At 42.6% G+C, this 18,008-nt stretch overlaps 1 protein-coding gene across 1 annotated transcript; it reads right to left on the minus strand.

Moving 5' to 3' along the window:
- Nucleotides 1–7,128: 7,128 nt before the first annotated feature.
- Nucleotides 7,129–8,746, minus strand: LOC125291015. Its single transcript, XM_048237525.1, has 8 exons — nt 8,673–8,746; nt 8,500–8,572; nt 8,224–8,408; nt 7,956–8,135; nt 7,679–7,854; nt 7,478–7,577; nt 7,296–7,378; nt 7,129–7,215 (listed from the first exon to the last, which is right to left on the minus strand). The coding sequence occupies exons 1-6, from the start codon at nt 8,742–8,744 to the stop codon at nt 7,520–7,522; spliced, it is 744 nt and encodes a 247-aa protein (XP_048093482.1). The 5' UTR covers nt 8,745–8,746; the 3' UTR covers nt 7,129–7,215; nt 7,296–7,378; nt 7,478–7,519.
- Nucleotides 8,747–18,008: the final 9,262 nt, after the last annotated feature.

Raw genomic sequence — 18,008 nt, forward strand, 5'->3', positions numbered from 1 at the left:
ATCTCTGTGGCGCAGTGCAATAAGGCTGATGGTAGCCTGCGATGTGCAGCACATGACAGTCAGCTGTCCAAGAGTTCGAATCTGGGTTGAAATAGTTATTTTGACTACAATATTCTCACCATTGTTTACCTATAAGTCTATCTATTATGCAGATCATATTATCCCCCCACTCCATGACAATGTTAAAATCAAAGGCTACATATTCTCAACTGACTGATCAAAAGCACGCATCTTGTATTCTTATCTGCAGATGTGTGACTTTTACTTGTGTGCACGTGGCTGCAAATTGGCTTTTAAATAATATATTTTATGCCTAAGCCATTTTAAAATATGGATGTATGGTGGTTATAAGTGTATAATATCAACCAGAAACTTCAATCCATTATCAATTTGTACACAAATCTGTATATCACACCACACCACAATACCAATAATTGTCTAGTTATTTCACATTTCACGCTACCCATTTTAAGAAATGCGAACCTTAGGAAACCATTGCACAGGCTACAATGTTACTCAGAGTAAACATCAAGGTGAAAGTGCATGTGACAGTTTCTCTAAACATCAACTGACAAATACATAAACTTTTTTTAAAATGTGTTAGTTATATATAGTATACTACCCAGTAGTACGCAACTTATATCTTCTGACATTTGTGCACATGGCTCGTGGACCAACATGAATGGGAATATCACACCAAAAGTGCATTTAAACAAAAAGTGATTTATTACCGTAATAAATACATTGTAAGTGAGAGGCAAAGCAAGACATCATATGGACATGTATCGAAAAGTACAAATGGATAGAATACAAATGGAAGAATGTCTAATCTAAGGAAAAAACATATCTAATTCTCACATCTGCAGATAGCGAGACTTTAATGGGTACAATTCATTATTCAACAAAAAAGGTACATACATGTTATTATGAAGGGCCTGGTTTAGTAGCAAGCCCTCTCACCAACGTCAAGGTACAGGCCACAGAGAGTTTTTTTTTTTTTTTTTTTTTTTTTTTTTGGAAAAACAGAAATTAAATGACTATACATTTTAGTGATAGTGCCCAAGTTCAACCTACAGTACAAGTGGGTAAAGTGTTGACTGGCAGGCTAGTTGGTTTGGGCATGTGTTGCATTGAGAACTAAACCACTGTAGGCAGCAGTGCTCAATTTAATTAATTTCAAACAGGCAATACCAGAAAAAATGAGGGGGGGGGGGGGGTGTTTGTTGATACTGGCTACCATGACACCATAGAGAAACGACAAACTTACCTGAAGTTTCCCAGATGTAAGAGTAGCAAATATCAGTTTGTAGTTTATTTGCCATGTTTTCTATCAATTCAGGCAGCACTTTTTCTTTACATGGGGGGAACTTGGGTAGTGGCACAACAATGCTGAGTTGTCCTGACACCAAATTACTAAATTTTAAAAACAATAATCAAAGCTATGGATTTTTGTACTAAATGTTCTGTTTTTCCAAAAGTTTGTTTTCATTAGTAAATAGAACCAAAAAAACCAATTGACCACATTGACATGCCAATCTGTTAATGAACTGCCCTTATACAAACCAGATGCTTGTGCATGAGGGAACATCTGGATTTTCATTGTTGTTCACCTGCATGAACAGCTAGAGACACATATGAGATATGGTCTCATCCCTGTTAACATGGGTGACAAATGAAAACCCAGACATACCTCTGTAGTTACACAGCTCATCTGGTGTGCACAAGGCCTAAGAATCAACCAACACGTTAAATAACACAACCACAACAACAACAAGTTGAAAAAACGACGGAACAAGGAACCAACAACAACGTAGCATTTGTAAGATTAACTAGATGTACCGCATAGCGGTACAAAATATGACCGCCGCTCAGTCCTGTACATCTGTTCCGCGAAAATAAATCACACTTCAATTTGTCTCCATATTTTACTCCATCCCCCACTCTTGAAACTTTTGTGTATGCTTGTTTGGCATGCCTGAGTGTGTGTGTGCGGCTGCACAGAAAGTAGCCTACTGGTGCTGAAAAGGTGAATAGATTGTAGAATAGCCAAAGAAGATGTAGCATTGTTATAAAACCTTTAAAATCTCTAAACAATCACAAGTAGGGCAGTTCATCACAGTTCATCCATTGCAACTGGATTGATGAAAGGTCACTTACACCTGTAGGCTACATTGTATTTGGGAAAAGCAAAAGGTATCAGCATAATGTTATTTATTTATTTATTTATTTATTTATTTTATGTATTTATAAACAAAAACATCTCTGTCAGTTCCATGCCGTTTTCAACAGCTATCAAAACAAAGGTCATTTTGGATGGATGGATTTTTTGTGAATGTTTCTTCTTCTACATAAGATTTTAGTCATCTTTAGTTCATGTAATACTTTATTGTCAATGCACAAATTAAGTAACAGTAGTCTGAAACGTTATTGTTAATGCACAAATTAAGTAACAGTAGCCTAGTCTGAAACGAAATGCTGTTTTACATCTAACCAGTGGTGCAAATAACTGACATGTCCAAATGGGCCTTGATGAAATGCGCCGCTAGACTGTTCATACACATTTTAACGGGCCAAAGTTGAAGAGCTTTTGTCCGTTATTGTTTCGTGCAAATATAGGCTGATTCATGTTCCCTTGCATTGTGTAACTGAGGTCCATGGCTAGTCTGGCTTTCATCAGACCAAGCAATCAAAAATTTAAGAAATCAAAAAATAAATAGCGGGCAGATCAGGCTGGGCCCACCCAGCCTAGTCCATAGGCACCCGATATTGTTTAATTTTCCGATTGAGATATACACGCTCTGGCTATTCTAAATGCAAAAATGCATCAGAGAGTTATGACAAAACGGTAACTAACAAACTAGATCCTAATAGAAAGCTGTTAGCTTCCCTAAGCTACAGGTAGGATTATAAGGTAGGCCTATTTACAACATAAATTGTCAATAGGCTATGCTGGCGACACAAATAAAATCTCCTTTGAAAACCAATGGTTTCGCCTTACAGTATCAAGCGGACTTAAACTGTCATATCATTGGCTTAAAAGTTTTAATAACATTCATGCAGCTCCATGAGTCAAGGAAAGCGCGAATGAAGTAGCCACTTCTAAATGGGACCCACTACACAGTAGCTTAAGGTGTGTTGCTAAAGCAGCTATAATGAAATGAAGGTGTCATTGGATACTTCACACACACGTGCTTTTTAATTTCACAGACTACAACTACCAAGCTGTAATCAAAGCACATCGATTCCCCCTCTCACACCCTGCACGACTTAAAAACAAAATAAACAGGGCCTCAGTCTCACGCATGTATAGGCAAACTGTATCAGACCCGTGTAACGTTGGTAAATCTTCCATTGCACAGATTGATTTTGTAGCACGTGCAATAAATGACAGTCGAAAGATACAAACTGCTATACATTTGCTTGGTATAACCGCATTTATAGTTTTCTACAAATGCAATAAATCAAATGCCTCCATCACTCAACCAACGCTAACGGTAACATTACCTAGGTCCTTATTGATATTACAAGATTAACGCATTACCTGCAGTAAAACCAAGCATGTCCGATAAACATCCTCAGATTTATTTCGGCTTCAAGAAGAAATGGGAATTACACTTCATGTGAACATCGCCCTATCCTTATTAGATGTTCGCCATGTAAATTACAGTCCTTGTAGGAAGGCCCATTGTTTTTCCAACCCACTTTAACTTCCAACAAAATTACGCCTCACTGCAACGATGCGCCATCTAGTGGACAAACGACTACTTCTCGCCAATACTGAAAATGCAACCATGATGATGATGATGAATATTTATTTTGGCTTTCTTTTTAATCCTACTGAATTTGTAATTATGTATCGGCCGCTCTAATACCGATAGTATGTGGGTGCCTGTGTGTGTGCATGTGTATATGTGTGCACCGCCATTTACAGGCCAATGAGTGTACAGTCACTAAATGTACACATAACCTAATTTTTAGACCCCCATGGATGAAATTTATTTAAACTTGGCATACCCCCGAGAATGCCAGGTCAATCATACACATACAATTTGGTGCAGTTCTGAACATCTTAACTGAAGATAGGGCGATTAAAGCAGAATAATATTGCATTTTCATTTTTTACGGGGTGGGGGTGCAAATCACAAATGAGTGATTATGAGCCAGGTTGATGTGGGCCCTTGAGACCAACATACCATAAAAAAGATTCTTCATCCCTCAGTGCCACGGTTCAGGTAGTTATTTAGGAAAAACTGTTTTTTTTTTGCGGTTCAGGGGCCCAGCACGGGGGTGTTGGTGGTGGTCCCCGGGATCTAAAATGAAATTTTTCCGTGAAAAGTCTAGTGGGGCTACATACCCACCAAATTTCATGTACCCCGTGGTTCGTGTCCCGGTATCAATGACCAAAAATTCAGGGAGTAGATGACGGGAAAAATTTTGAATTGTGTGCATGTGTGCTGTACAAATTTATGTTTATGTGTGTGGGTGTGTGTGTGTGGGTATGTGCGCTTGTGTGTTTGCCTCGTGATGTGTGTTTGTGCATGTGCATGCATGCGCACATATGTTTACTGTGTGAGTATGTGTCATAACGATGATTACTGTAAATGTATGTGTGTGCGTGTGTATCTGTTTATGCACATGTGTGCACATGGAATGGGTTAACATGACCCCTGGAGGCAAACATGCAAAAGCCAATGACAATTGGTCATCCTAGGCCCTACAGTTCTCAAGATATTCACAGAGAACTGTGTCTGCCCTACCCTCCTTTCGGGGGGTCCAGTCCAGCGGGGGGGGCTACAGATCAAAACGAAGAATGACGGTTCCATGCTATCCATGTGGGGTACATGCCCACCAAGTTTTGTGTACCCCGGTCTTTCAGTGTCCCGGGAATCCTTGTTGGTGTACGTCACTAAATGTACACATAAATTATTTTATTGTAAGGCCCCCCATAAACGAAAGTACACAAAACTTGGCATGCATTCGAAGGGGGTCATAATGATCCTACACTTTTAATTTCGTGCAGTTTTGACCTTGTCAGCCAGAGATATTGTGATGAAAACACCTAATTTTTTGCTTTTATTTTTTTAACTAGGTGGGCTTATACATGAAATAAGTGGTAATGGGATGGGTTGACATGCCCCTTAAGACCAACATACTTAAAAAAAAGGTGGACCTCCTAGGCCCCTACGGTTCTCGAGATATTCACAGAAAACTGTCTCTGGCCACCTACAGGCCAGTTGGTGTATAGTAACATAAATTAATTTATTGTGTGGCCCCCCATGAACGGAATTCCACAAAACTTGGCGTGCATACAGAGGGTGTCATAATGATCCTACACTTCCAATTTCGTGCAGTTTTGACTATGTTAGGTCACAGATACCTTCAATTACAACACCTCATTTTTACTTTTTTGTGTTTAACTAGGTGGCGCTATACATGAAATGAGTGGTTATGGAATGGGTTGACATGGCCCCTTGAGATCAACATACAAAAAAAAAATGGTCCTCCTAAACCCTACGTTTTTCGAGATATTCACAGAAAACTGTGTCTGCCCTACCCTCCTTTCGGGGGGTCCAGTCCAGCAGGGGGGCTACAGATCAAAACGAAAAACGATGGTTCCATGCTATCCATGTGGGGTTACATGCCCACCAAGTTTCGTGTACCCCGGTCTTTCAGTGTCCCGGGAATCATTGACGGAAATTTGGGCATGCAAAAAAAAAAAAAAAAAAAAAATCTGACTAAACCTATATGACCGTCGCTTCGCTGCGCGGCGGTCATAATAACACAACAAGACACAAGCCAATATCAAGTAATTATAACACTTACATACGTACAATTAACAGGTACATATTAAAAAGATTGAAAGATCTGAGAACAAATATAATGGATTACAACACTCAAATTACTGTACATGCTCTACACACATAAATCTGTTCTTTATGAGGTGAGATGCAATCCTGATGGAAGACCTTACCACATCTCCCACAGGTTACCACTGCATCCTTACTTACTCTCACGGTCCGTCTGCAGTAGCAGTGCACCGCAACCTCTATCACACGGGCAGGTACAGCAGGGGCATTCCTCACCACGCTGGGGAATGGTGTTAGGACACCAGCCTGGAAAGAGGAGCAAAGATGAGTCCGCATGTGCTTCTGATCATACTGTACCATGCGGGGATCCTCACCTCTGCAGATAGTGAGACTGTTTGCAATGGCAAACAGCCCACAATCTGAGCCACCCTTCTGCCTCTGTACGTCTGGCCATTCCAGGACAACAGTTTTCCCTGTAAAACCTAGCAGACATGTTACCTGGGCACCAAAATCCTCAGTGTAGGTCTGATACAACGAATCAAAGATATTAATTGTACCTACCTTGCAGCCGATGTTACTTACCGTAACCCAGTGATTTGCACAAATGTTAACTATCTGCACAAATCCCTGGGTTGGTGCAGGGACTGTGGTGAGGAGAGCCAGGGAAGTTGTGGAGTGGAGGCCACTAACATGCGGGTATTGTGCCCTCAGGAGAGCCATGGCATGATCTATTGCACGATCATCTAACCAGGCTTGGGGCTGGAGCACCATGGCCCTGATGTCATCCACCCTGTCACTCAGTGAGGCCGGAACCGGTCGACCAGACTGGACACTCGTGATGACAACATCGCTGTCTTGAAAAATCACACAAAATATTAACAGGTTTAAATATTACAATATTCCAACTAGCCTTTCTCCCAAAAATTCCTTTGTCATTCATGGGTACCATGGGTTTCATCAGGTCCCTTTCCACAGGTGTACATAATCAAACACCTACAACCCCAAAACAGAAAAAGTTCTGTGAAACATTCTTCCTTTTGTTTTCTTTATCATTACACAACTTTTCCAGCATTTTGTTACCCCGTCCCAACTTTTTTTTGAAACATGTTGCTGGTATCAAATTCAAGATGAACATATATTTTCCATGAAAATAGTCAAATTTGTCATTTTCAACATTTGATATGTTGTCTGTGTCCTTTTTGCAAACCTATGAATAGGCTAGTTGGAGCTTCCCACTTCAATGAACTATGTTAAGCTAGGTTGGCATGTTCCTTTAAACATATGTGTGTATGTCTGTTTGTAATGTTACCTCTAGCGTGGTATCCTCTGTCATAGAGCAGGGCAGATCACCTGACTGCCATGTCTCTGTCTGTGAGGACGGTTCACTAGGAAGTCCATCGCATGCCACCTAAGGCAGATACATGCATATTGAATTAAGTACAGACAGCCGTACAAGGACAAAATCAAAACATATCAATGACAACTCACCTCAAGAGTGTCACTCCCTAACACAGAGCTGTCAGAGCACGAAAGCTCAACAGTCTCCTCAATGGGGGAGCCAGTCTGAGACCCTGCGTGCCCGGCAAGAAAAAAGATTAAGTGTCTTGTGAATGTACTGTCAAGATAGTTATAAGCTATAACAAGTTCAATATATTGCAGCATTCACATACTGGTTCGTATTGGCTTCACTGAAGCATAGGGTGTCCTGGTTTTCAGGGGATCCCATCCATGGTCTCCAGCTGGACAAGATTGCCCTCCACCTCGACCACCCTTGGAATTATTACGAAATGACATTATTATCAACCTACATCATATTATTGAGGTGTTAGATAAGGGTCACAACCTAATAACAACATCATATTTATATTTACCTGTACTTGGTTGGCCAATCAGGCTTCATCGTCATCCCTGGCCTCCCTCGTTTCCGCTCATCTTTTTTGAGCACCTCCATGCCTGGTTTGATGAGGAACCTCTTCATGCCCCTTTTGCTCCTGTTCCTGTATGCAACCTTCTGTCGCTGCTGGGCCTTCTCCAGGTTAGCATGCACCTGATGATGTAATAGAACAATGTTGTGCACAACCATGGTTTGAGCTGTGTTACACGCACTTGTGTGCATTGAATGTATGCATCCACTTAGCACAAGCTTACCTTCTCAAAGACCTCCGCGTCCCTCTCTGCCCGTCCTTTAACATAGGCCTCAACGTCCCTCTCTGCCCGTTCTTTAACATAGGCCTCCGCGTCCCTCTCTGCCCGTTCTTTAACATAGGCCTCAACGTCGTCTTCATCAGCAGTGTCCACATACTCTGTCTCTTCTGTCTCTCCAGTGATCTAATATTCACATAACACTTTAGTTTGTCACTATATCCTTTTTTACAAATCATTTACACATAATTTCAGGGTAACTGAACTGACATACCTCACTGAAGAGACGTGGCTCCCGTCCGTACATTAACCGGAACGGCGAGAACCTAGATGAGGATTGGACAGAGGAATTATGTGCAAAAACAATATTTTTTAAATTGTCCTCCCACCTGTTCTGATGCCCATCAAGGGTCTTCCCAATCGCTCTCTTCAGCGTCTGGTTGGTCCTCTCATCCAAACCTATGAGGTGAAGTGAAATTGCAAACATTGTTTTTGCCCAGCAAATTCGTTATACAAGTATTGAATAGTGGTTAAATGCTGTTATACTAACCATTCGTCTGAGGGTGGTAGGCGGAAGTCATACGGTGCTTGACACCGTACCTTTCGAACATGGCTGCATTAATCTTATTTTGGGCAATAACAAAGAATTATTATATTCTAAAAATTTTAATATTGTAATCGTAATTGGCATAGAATATTACACTATTTCGAATGGAAAACCACCTCGTTGCAGAACTCCCGCCCTCTGTCCGTTAAAATGACCTCTGGCACACAATGGCTCATAAAGATGTCCATCAAAGCCTTGACAAAAGCAACAACAAATAAAACCCCGGACTAATAGGGTATAGTATTTGTCCATTCTATTGGATATCAACATACAAACCAGTCTTTTGATTAATTAAATATATTCACTTTACAACCTGTTTCTTTATTGACTTTTACAACTAATAGGGCTCCATCCTATTTGTCCATTCTATTCGCTCTGTTCTATTTTGAAGACTTGTGCTGGCCTCTAATTTAAGGCTCTCACAAATAAATAATATGGGCATATTATACATTTTCTGAATCATCAGAATGCCTTGAGTATTGTAGTTGTTGAATTGTGTGTCCCTGGTGTTCTTTCATGCCACAGGGATAAAAGAAAGCATACAGTTTAGGCGGAAATTGTGAGAAAACGTGTTATTTCTGGTTTAAAGAAGTCATGTGACCTCTGTTTGTCAGACAGATTCAGTACTGGGCTTAAATGAAAGCCTAAAAGGTCCCCTTTCCAATGATACCAAGCACCATATTATAGAATATTGACAATATCTCAACCATGAGCCTAAATCAGATATACACCAGATTTCAAAAACGGAATTTATCTTAGGGGGTTAGTAACTTCATGAGCTGAAAAAAGTGATTTTGCTACCACCCCTGCACTGCTATCGAGATTTTTCTAGTACTAGGGGTGTATACCTTGCCAAAAAACTATTAGCGTGTTTCCATCCAACTTCCTAATGCGCATTTAATCTATTCGAATAAGAAATCCCGGTTGGAAACGCGTGAAATGCGCATCAAAAGTCCTAATGCGCATCTATATTTGATTCGCTAGAGGGGGTGGATTAACTCTCGATGCGCATAAGGTATAATGCAAATAAAGTTGATGGAAACGGTTTATTTGCATCATATGACGTAACCTTCAGAGAATCTCAGCAATCTATGGCGCTTCCCTATAACATTAGGCAACTTGATGTGTTCTCTTGCTTGTTTCCGTAGAATAAAACAAACTGAATACACACATCGGTGCACAGTTGTTTTGCTGACGCTAAAGTTTTTGCCAACAACTCGATCGGCACACATCGCAAGTTTATACAACTAGTGCAGTGCCCGTTCAAACATGCCATTCCTGTAGAAAACCTGTAGCCCGATTACATGCCCAAGAGAACGAAATGCCCATGAGGTATGCCTGCTTTAACAATAGGATGATAGGGAAAAACATCATTCCAGCTAAGCATTCAATAATGTATACTGAATATCATAATATATTAGCCTATAATTAATGTGCAGTAAGCAGAATTTAGGCATGACTGCATGTGATTTCTACAGATCAGAACGGCATAACAAATGTTTTGAGTTAAGGCTATAGGCCTAGCTTATTGCATAACTTTTCCTAGTGACGACTAGCCATTTTGTGATCGTTTGACATTTGCAACGATGTGACTCAAAAGCAGTGTTTGGTAGCACAAGTGACGTTTCTTTGTCTGCCACTTGTTGTCTAGCTGTGTGGCACGTCTTCTGAAACTTTAAATTTTGGACCATTAGCCTATCGCTTGTTTCAATTTGGGACCTTGCAGTCGGAAATGTAGTTTGTTTATTCAAAATCTCACGTCCAATGTAGCCTGGGCTATTCAAAGCATCAGTTTATTGCACATGTTACTTTTCATGTAATTTTGAATAGCTACTACATATCCGTGTTTGTTGGCGTGTTGTTGCAAAATCCGCGTAATCATTTTATGCAAGCAAACATACAGGAAGTCTTTATTGTTGAGGTCAGAGATGATAATCAAACATCTTGCATTTTAACCGTGATTTAGTGCTGCCAAATCTCCGCTTATCCTCTCTCTGGTCCTGCGCGCAGTGCTGTGTGAGAGGGTGGCTATGGTAGAGTGGAGAAAGCCAACGTGTGCTTCTTTTAGGCTACTGATATGTAACGACATATTTAGCTTTTCTTATCCAAACAATGTCAAACTATGCACTGCACTTACTCATGCCAGTAGCAAGACACCTGCCAAGTTTGAAATCGAACGGACCAACGACACGCAGACAGACAGACGTTCTTGCAATTTATGGATAGATAGATGCGATGGCTTGTTTGTTGGGATAGGCATCCGACAACGAGTACTCGGGGCAACAGCCAGGTCTATCATTCGTCATAATTCTTCAAACCCTGACTTGTGAATCTAAAGGTCTCCACCTACTGTTGGTCAGTGAAGTAGAGCTATAATCGGGCCTTAAAATTTAGGCCCGACAAGACCCGAGTCCCACAGAAATCAGCCCGAGCCCTGACCGAGCCTGAGACTGACAGCTTTTTAAAAGCCCGAAACCTGTTTACAGCCCGACATTATTCAAATGTCGGTAAGCACGCACGCAGCTCTTTTGCCTTTTGTCAAGAATGATTTGAGAAACACTAAGACGTGCATTTGTAATGACGCGGAAGAGATGCAGGCCATAGTGTTGCAGAAATTAAGCAGAAATAGGCCTACACCAAATGTTCACGTGTGATGAAGTCTTAGGTAAGCTATGTTATTCACCTATTCTAATTCTGAAGGAGAATATCCTTAGAGAGAGAGATTTTGGAGATTATGATCGATCGTCTCTGACAGTGATAGTCACGGGTCGCCTGTGAATGGAGGTGCGATGTATACAACGGTGTCCACTAAGCATACCATGCTTGTTTCGACCCTCTGCCCAACATAGCTTGGAGGTTGCAGTGGTAATCGTGATGATAGTGTCCGTAATGGATGTGGTACAGACAGCAGGACTAGTAGAAATAGGGCTCTAAAGAACTACAAAGTCACCCGCAATATGTGTCATGAGCTCTCTCTCTGCCTGGTAACACGCGCTGATTGAAGTCTGATGACCTCCACCTGTTCCTGCTCTGCTCTGCCTCACCCTTGTTTACCTACCAGCTGCACTGCATTCACCACTCATCATGCCCTGTATATAAAGCCTTGCTTTTCAGTCCACACTTGTCAGATCGTCTGCAACCAGCACCAGTTACCTGCCTGTTTTGGAAAACGCCTCTGACTCTTTGCCTGTGATCCCGGACCCGCTCGACTACTTCTGTGTTCTCCAGCCCCGGTAATCTTGACCTGCCTTCCGTCCCTCTTCTACGAATACCGCCTAGTCCTTGACTGTACTGCTGCTTCGTTTCAATTGCTGTTGTGTGTGTGTTTCCCCCAGGACTTCCCGGATCATCCCGCTCCTGCCATCGCTGTTCGGCTACTGGGGGAACACACACACGCAGACTCTTGGAACTCCTGTACCCCCCCCGAAACCCCCTTAACCCCCAACCCTTAAATAAACTTTTGAACGTGACGCTTTTGTGGTCCTCGTCCTGTTTGGTGTCTGACAATATGATGCGAACTTCTGGGTAATGCAGATTACCCGCGATAGGAACTGTTTGACCAGAATACTTTATTGTAGGCCTATATTGTAGTAATCTATTACTAAACCACAACATCTTAGGTGTTGGTATACATCTTAGGTATTTTCCTGTTAATTTGTTATGTGGGTAATATGAAAAAAGGAAAGTAAACCTGCTTAACCTTAAATATGTTCATCCAGTATTTACTGAAAGGTGCATAATTTGAGGTGCTTGCCATCCAGTGACAAATTAGATGGGTAAATTTACCCCCTTCATAAATTTTTGTTTTACTAAAGATTTTTACATTTACAGTAGGACTTTATCTCTGACCACTTTCAAGCCATGGCCTTTTGAAATTTTGATATAAAAATCCAATGGTGTTGCTTTCTTAACCCTGATGCCTAGTTTGCCAGGTTTAAAAAAGTTATGAGAGGAAATATTTTTATTTGGTGTGAAACACACACACATACCTGTTTTTATGTCTTTCATTTATTTTATAATTTGTATTAATATTTATTTTATCATTATTTTATTTATAAGCTAAGGTTGCTAGCACAGGTGTCTAAAACTAGATAAAAACACTTGCACTTTCTGTTTGCAGTTTTGTGTGGTATTTGAAAAAAAGAACATTGCATTTTCAGAAATAGCCGGCCCTCCGATCAGATGACGTTGGCAGAATTGGACCCCAGCTCATTTGAGTTTGAGACCCCTGCTGTAGCCTAACAAACGATGTGATCCTGAGGGGCACTGACAGCTTTGATCAACATGCCTTATCAGCGACAAATTCCCTGTCGTTCTACAGAATGTTGCATCCTTTGGATTTTACATAACCACTGGCTCATTATTCTCATTATGCACATGATCAAAACTTTTCCACACCTCAGACTTTGCTTTCTTTGCCGGTGAAACTAAAACGCCAGCCTCTGTTTCACCTAAGCATCCATTTCTGCATCTTTCTCGCAGCTAACCGAAACGCATCACCTGACCGCTCATTTAGCCTACTGCGCAAGCCCGAGCCCAGCCCGAGCCCAGCCCGAGCCCGCGTGAAATGATAGAAATGAAGCTCTACAGTGAAGTGCCAAATTTGACAAAAAAACTGCCGAGACCTTGGTCGTTCCCAAGTGTATGGCGGTCTCCGGCGATGGGAAGCTGCCAACACCCGATTGTGCAATATAAACATTCTCCGCCTTCTCCTTCTAATCGATATTAAACAAAATATTTTTAAAATGAAGGAATGAATTAGGCCTAGGGCCTAGGCTATTCCGACCGCAGAGAGGAGGGCGTCAATTTCACGCATAGGCAAAGTGTCCCAAAATACTTAGAATCAATAGGTGTTGGAAACGCTGACTAATGCGCATTTTATTTATGCGCATTACCACGGATGCGCATCACTAATTCGCATGAGTTGGATGGAAACACGCTAAATGATAGCATTTGTCCCCCCGATGATACCGATCAACCCCCCTGGCTCATGGACTACAAGTATCGTCAGTGACAGCCACTGATGAAAACTTCAGTTTAGAGTGGTGTACAGTATGTATTGAAAATGATTAGTTTACCACTTACATCTGTCACCATCATCAAACATGGGAAGTCCATCTCCTAGCTCCTGTAAATTTTCTGTACATATTGTAGCGTCGGTGGATGTACATGTTTAGCATTGAATGAGTGTCTCCCAGAATGCAGTGCGAGTGAATGCTAGAATGTGTAATGTCGGTTATAATAGTTGTAGTTACGTTTAGCATGTTGTGTATTTGTTAGCGTGTTAGTCTCTTTAGTTGTACCTCATGTGTTTATCCTCGTGTTGATGTGTGTGGTAAACCCTTATTGTGTGTTACATGTGCGGCTGAGACTACCCCTGTGTTGCCCTATGTAGTTATCTGTATGTCTGATTGTGTTTGAGTCTGCCTGTTCCAATAAATGGTCGTCCTGGCCAAAGCTGAATCTTGTCTGAGGGTGAGATCGCTACATTGGTGTCAGAAGTGGGATGGGCCCCTCCCAGGGCATGAAGATCTATGCCAGATCAAGATGGAGAAGAAGGCCGAAGACCAGACCAGCAAGATGGCGGCGAAGCTCAGCAGATGTTCCAATGGTCCTTTTAAGGACTAGCCAGCTCGCTGAGCTCGCCACTGCGGAGGATGGAGGACCTTCCGGCCCGGCGCGGGACTTGTGCAGGCGACCAGCGGGACCAGCCCTACATAGCCGACGAGAGCTGCCAGCGCTGGAGGAAGCGGCCCCGGCTGATGTCGCGGAAGTGTCCGCGGCTGGCAAGAAGTTCCCGGCACGACGCCGATGTCGATGCTGCCATCATCCGAGGATCTCATCCATAGAGAGCGCAAACTCTCTGACGACCTTGGAACACGACCACAGCGGCCGGGTTTACACCGCCAGCTACTGAAGAACTTCCAGAGCGTCAGCTGCCGGTCAAGAGTGTGATGGAGTCATAGCTGCTAGTTCGGGAGCTTGCGGTGCTCCAGCTAGTGACCAAGAGGGTAACGTCGACCTGTAGAGCCTTGGGAGCTATCGTTTTGTGGACTGTTGAGATTTGAAGTGCGCACGTTTCGGTTGACGCAAGTCTGCGCAATGTTTTTCATGTTTTGTGTGTGAGTTCCTGTGTGTCCCGAGCCTGCTGGGAGGGTCGGTGTCTCCATTTCCCGCCACAGTGGAGCATCGTTGTGCTCGAGAGACAGCCGACAAACGTTCTACAAGAGGGCAGCAGCGAGGGGACCTCGGCGTGGACTGCTGACCGCCTGGAGATCGGCACACTGTGGACAGGTGGCAACGGGCCACGAGCTGTCACAGTAGCCAGAGGGGGCTACCGAACGTCCAGGGGTTCCAGCGTATCCGGGGGTTCGGCTTGCAGTGGGACTGTTTGCTGCTGTTTGAGGTAGTGCAGCTGCACGGCGGGAAACCGAGGGCCCAAGCGACACCACAACCCACGTCTGGCCGGTTCTGGTGCTTGTTCGGGGGAGAACTGACGTGACAGAGGCAGCCGAGAGCCCTTCCAGTCGGGAGGGGTTATCGTGCAGCCAGAGGCTTTCCGGTCACTTGGACTAAGCACTGGGACTGACACCGACGCAGCCGCGAGCGGTGAGCTTAGCTGTCATTGCCGGGGACGACAATGGCTCGGGAGGGGGTTATGTAGCGTCGGTGGATGTACATGTTTAACGTTGAATGAGTGTCTCCCAGAATGCAGTGCGAGTGAATGCTAGAATGTGTAATGTCGGTTATAATAGTTGTAGTTACGTTTAGCATGTTGTGTATTTGTTAGTGTGTTAGCGTCTCTTTAGTTGTACCTCATGTGTTTATCCTCGTGTTGATGTGTGTGGTAAACCCTTATTGTGTGTTACATGTGCGGCTGAGACTACCCCTGTGTTGCCCTATGTAGTTATCCGTATGTCTGATTGTGTTTGAGTCTGCCTGTTCCAATAAATGGGCGTCCTGGCCAAAGCTGAATCTTGTCTGAGGGTGAGATCGCTACAATATCAAAACAGTCTCTTCAAGGCTGAATAGTCGTGGTCTTCTCGGTGCAGACATATTGATGATATGGCTTATTTTGTGATAAAGTTTCAACCTGAGGTAATGACTTCAAAGTTGCATTCTTTGCGGCAGGAAAGAGAGTAAAATGTATCCAAATGAACCAATGATAGGCCTATGGCTAGTGTTTCAAGGAATTAGCTACTTTTACTGACCTTACCCAAGGGGATCCGGCGACGGTTTGCCCTAGTGCAGGGGTGGGCAAACATCCGGCCCGCCAAGCACTTTCATTCGGCCCGCCGAGCATTTAATTTAGTTATCAGGCTGCTCGCTATTTTTTTCCTGCGATAGAGACGACGTTGGTTAGCTTTACTGCAAACTGCTTTTCACTCTCCTTAGATAACGTTTACAATGTCACTGTCAAAACATCATGTTAAATAGAGATAACATCATGTTAACTCTTAGTTATCTCCTTTGCAGCAGATCTAACGTGAACATTATGCAATCCATTTAATTGGGAATGCGTCTGCACTCACGAGAGGGAGAGAGAGCCGCAGGTTCCAGCTGGCTTGTGATTGTTGATAATTGATATCTCCTTATAAGAAAGTTTTAAAAGGAAATCATGGAGGCAACAGTAGTTCCCACTACTGACCATTTAAAAACTGTGAGAGGGCCCAGCCGTAGGTACAGCACTAGCCATAGCGGCCTTGAGCCTTGAGCCAAAAAGTTTAGTTTGCCCACCCCTGCCCTAGTGGGACAACAAGAGCAGCTTGGGGTACCACAGTACATGCAAGCTAGCCAGTGACTTCAGGCGAACCCCCGCTCCCTTCGTGGCAGACACTCATAAGAAAACGAAAATATGCCAAAATATTTCAATACAAACATATTGTAATAATCATGAATATATGTTGACAATTGAGTCAAACGTATTTATTAGGCTTGTAGGCTATATTCAGAAATAACATGTCCCCTTGTTTTGCCCATTATAACATGCCGATGAAGCACCCGATTTGGTTCCCCACCGAATTCCTGTTTCCCCTTTGCTAAACCATGGCAATAGAGTACCGAAGCCATGACGTAGCGTTGCCAAGGCAGCAATTTCACTGTATCTAAACAAATCAATCTAATCATTGAAATCACCATTAGCGTGGCTTTCTTAATCTATTTCAATAATTTTACAACGTTTCTAAGATTTCTAAGATATTTTTTTTACACTGTAGGAATCACATACTACAACATATATTCATATCAACACGATCAAATTCGTGACTACAGAGTTTTTTAATTTAATTAAAGTAATTTTAGCATGGGTTTCCTCCGTAAAAGAGATCTGCATGTAACTTCACAGCATGCGGTTAAAATCCTTAAATTCACGGACATATTTTGGCTTTATTTTTTAAGCATAAAACCTCACTCTTAACAGCCACCAGTCTTTAAGAGGTGAAATATCCACTGGAATTTAGTTTCTTTATATTACACCTGCCAGGGAATCCGTGTTATGTGGGTAAGCTGCTGCCTAGCAGGTAAAGCATGTTTAAATGGCTATAGCCTACATTTAAAACAATTTATTAGCTAGAAATGATGGCACATGTCTACATTCAATGCTATATAAGCCACTTCGAAAGTTTGTTTAGATCCAGTGATTCTGCCGTCATGGAAACACTACATCAGACTTCGGTACTCTATTATGTCCATTTTAGATTTAGAGGCCCTTGGCGATCAGAAACGGATGGTCAGAGGCGCAACGTTAATAGACATTAAAGGCGTGGCCAGTCCACAATCACTAATTTAATTGTGTCCTTTTGTGATCAAACGCTGGGCGCCAGGCACAAAAGGGTTGTTCTTATGTTTCTTAATTAGTCATGGGTGTGTTTTGGTCGTAACATCCTTTAAACCAATGAGGATGACATCTGTCATCATTCCCTTTAATTGCCACACCCCTGGGTGCAAGGGTTAATGAAAGTGGAGCGCATGGCCAAAAATTACTTCTTTATTGAGTGTATAATAAGAATAAGCCTTGCCTCACTCTTTGCGCCACTTTACACTGGGTGCACAATAGAGCCCACAGTGTGTCTTCATCATGTGTGGAGGCCGAATTACTTCCCAAGCGCTGTCGGAAAACTGTGTAGATGATGTAATTTGGTTAAGTTCTTCACATTCATACACACAAAATGTAAAGGTTATGAATATAGCCATGGTTCTCTGAAGGAGAACACAATGGGAATACACTCCTCGATCACGTGATCGCCACTTAAGTCCTCTAACAGGTTCTGTCAAGGTTCTATTGGCGCGAAACAGCCCGGCTATATATTAGCCGGCGCGGCCAATAGCAATCACTCTAGTCATAAAACGACGTCATAAAAACAAGTAACACGCCTCGAGACTTGAGGGTTAACGCCTTGTGTTCTCCTTCGTTGAACCGTGGTTATATTCATAACCTTTATCTATCAGTCGAA

Source organism: Alosa alosa, chromosome 2 (assembly GCF_017589495.1).
Source record: "Alosa alosa isolate M-15738 ecotype Scorff River chromosome 2, AALO_Geno_1.1, whole genome shotgun sequence".
NCBI lineage: Eukaryota > Metazoa > Chordata > Actinopteri > Clupeiformes > Clupeidae > Alosa > Alosa alosa.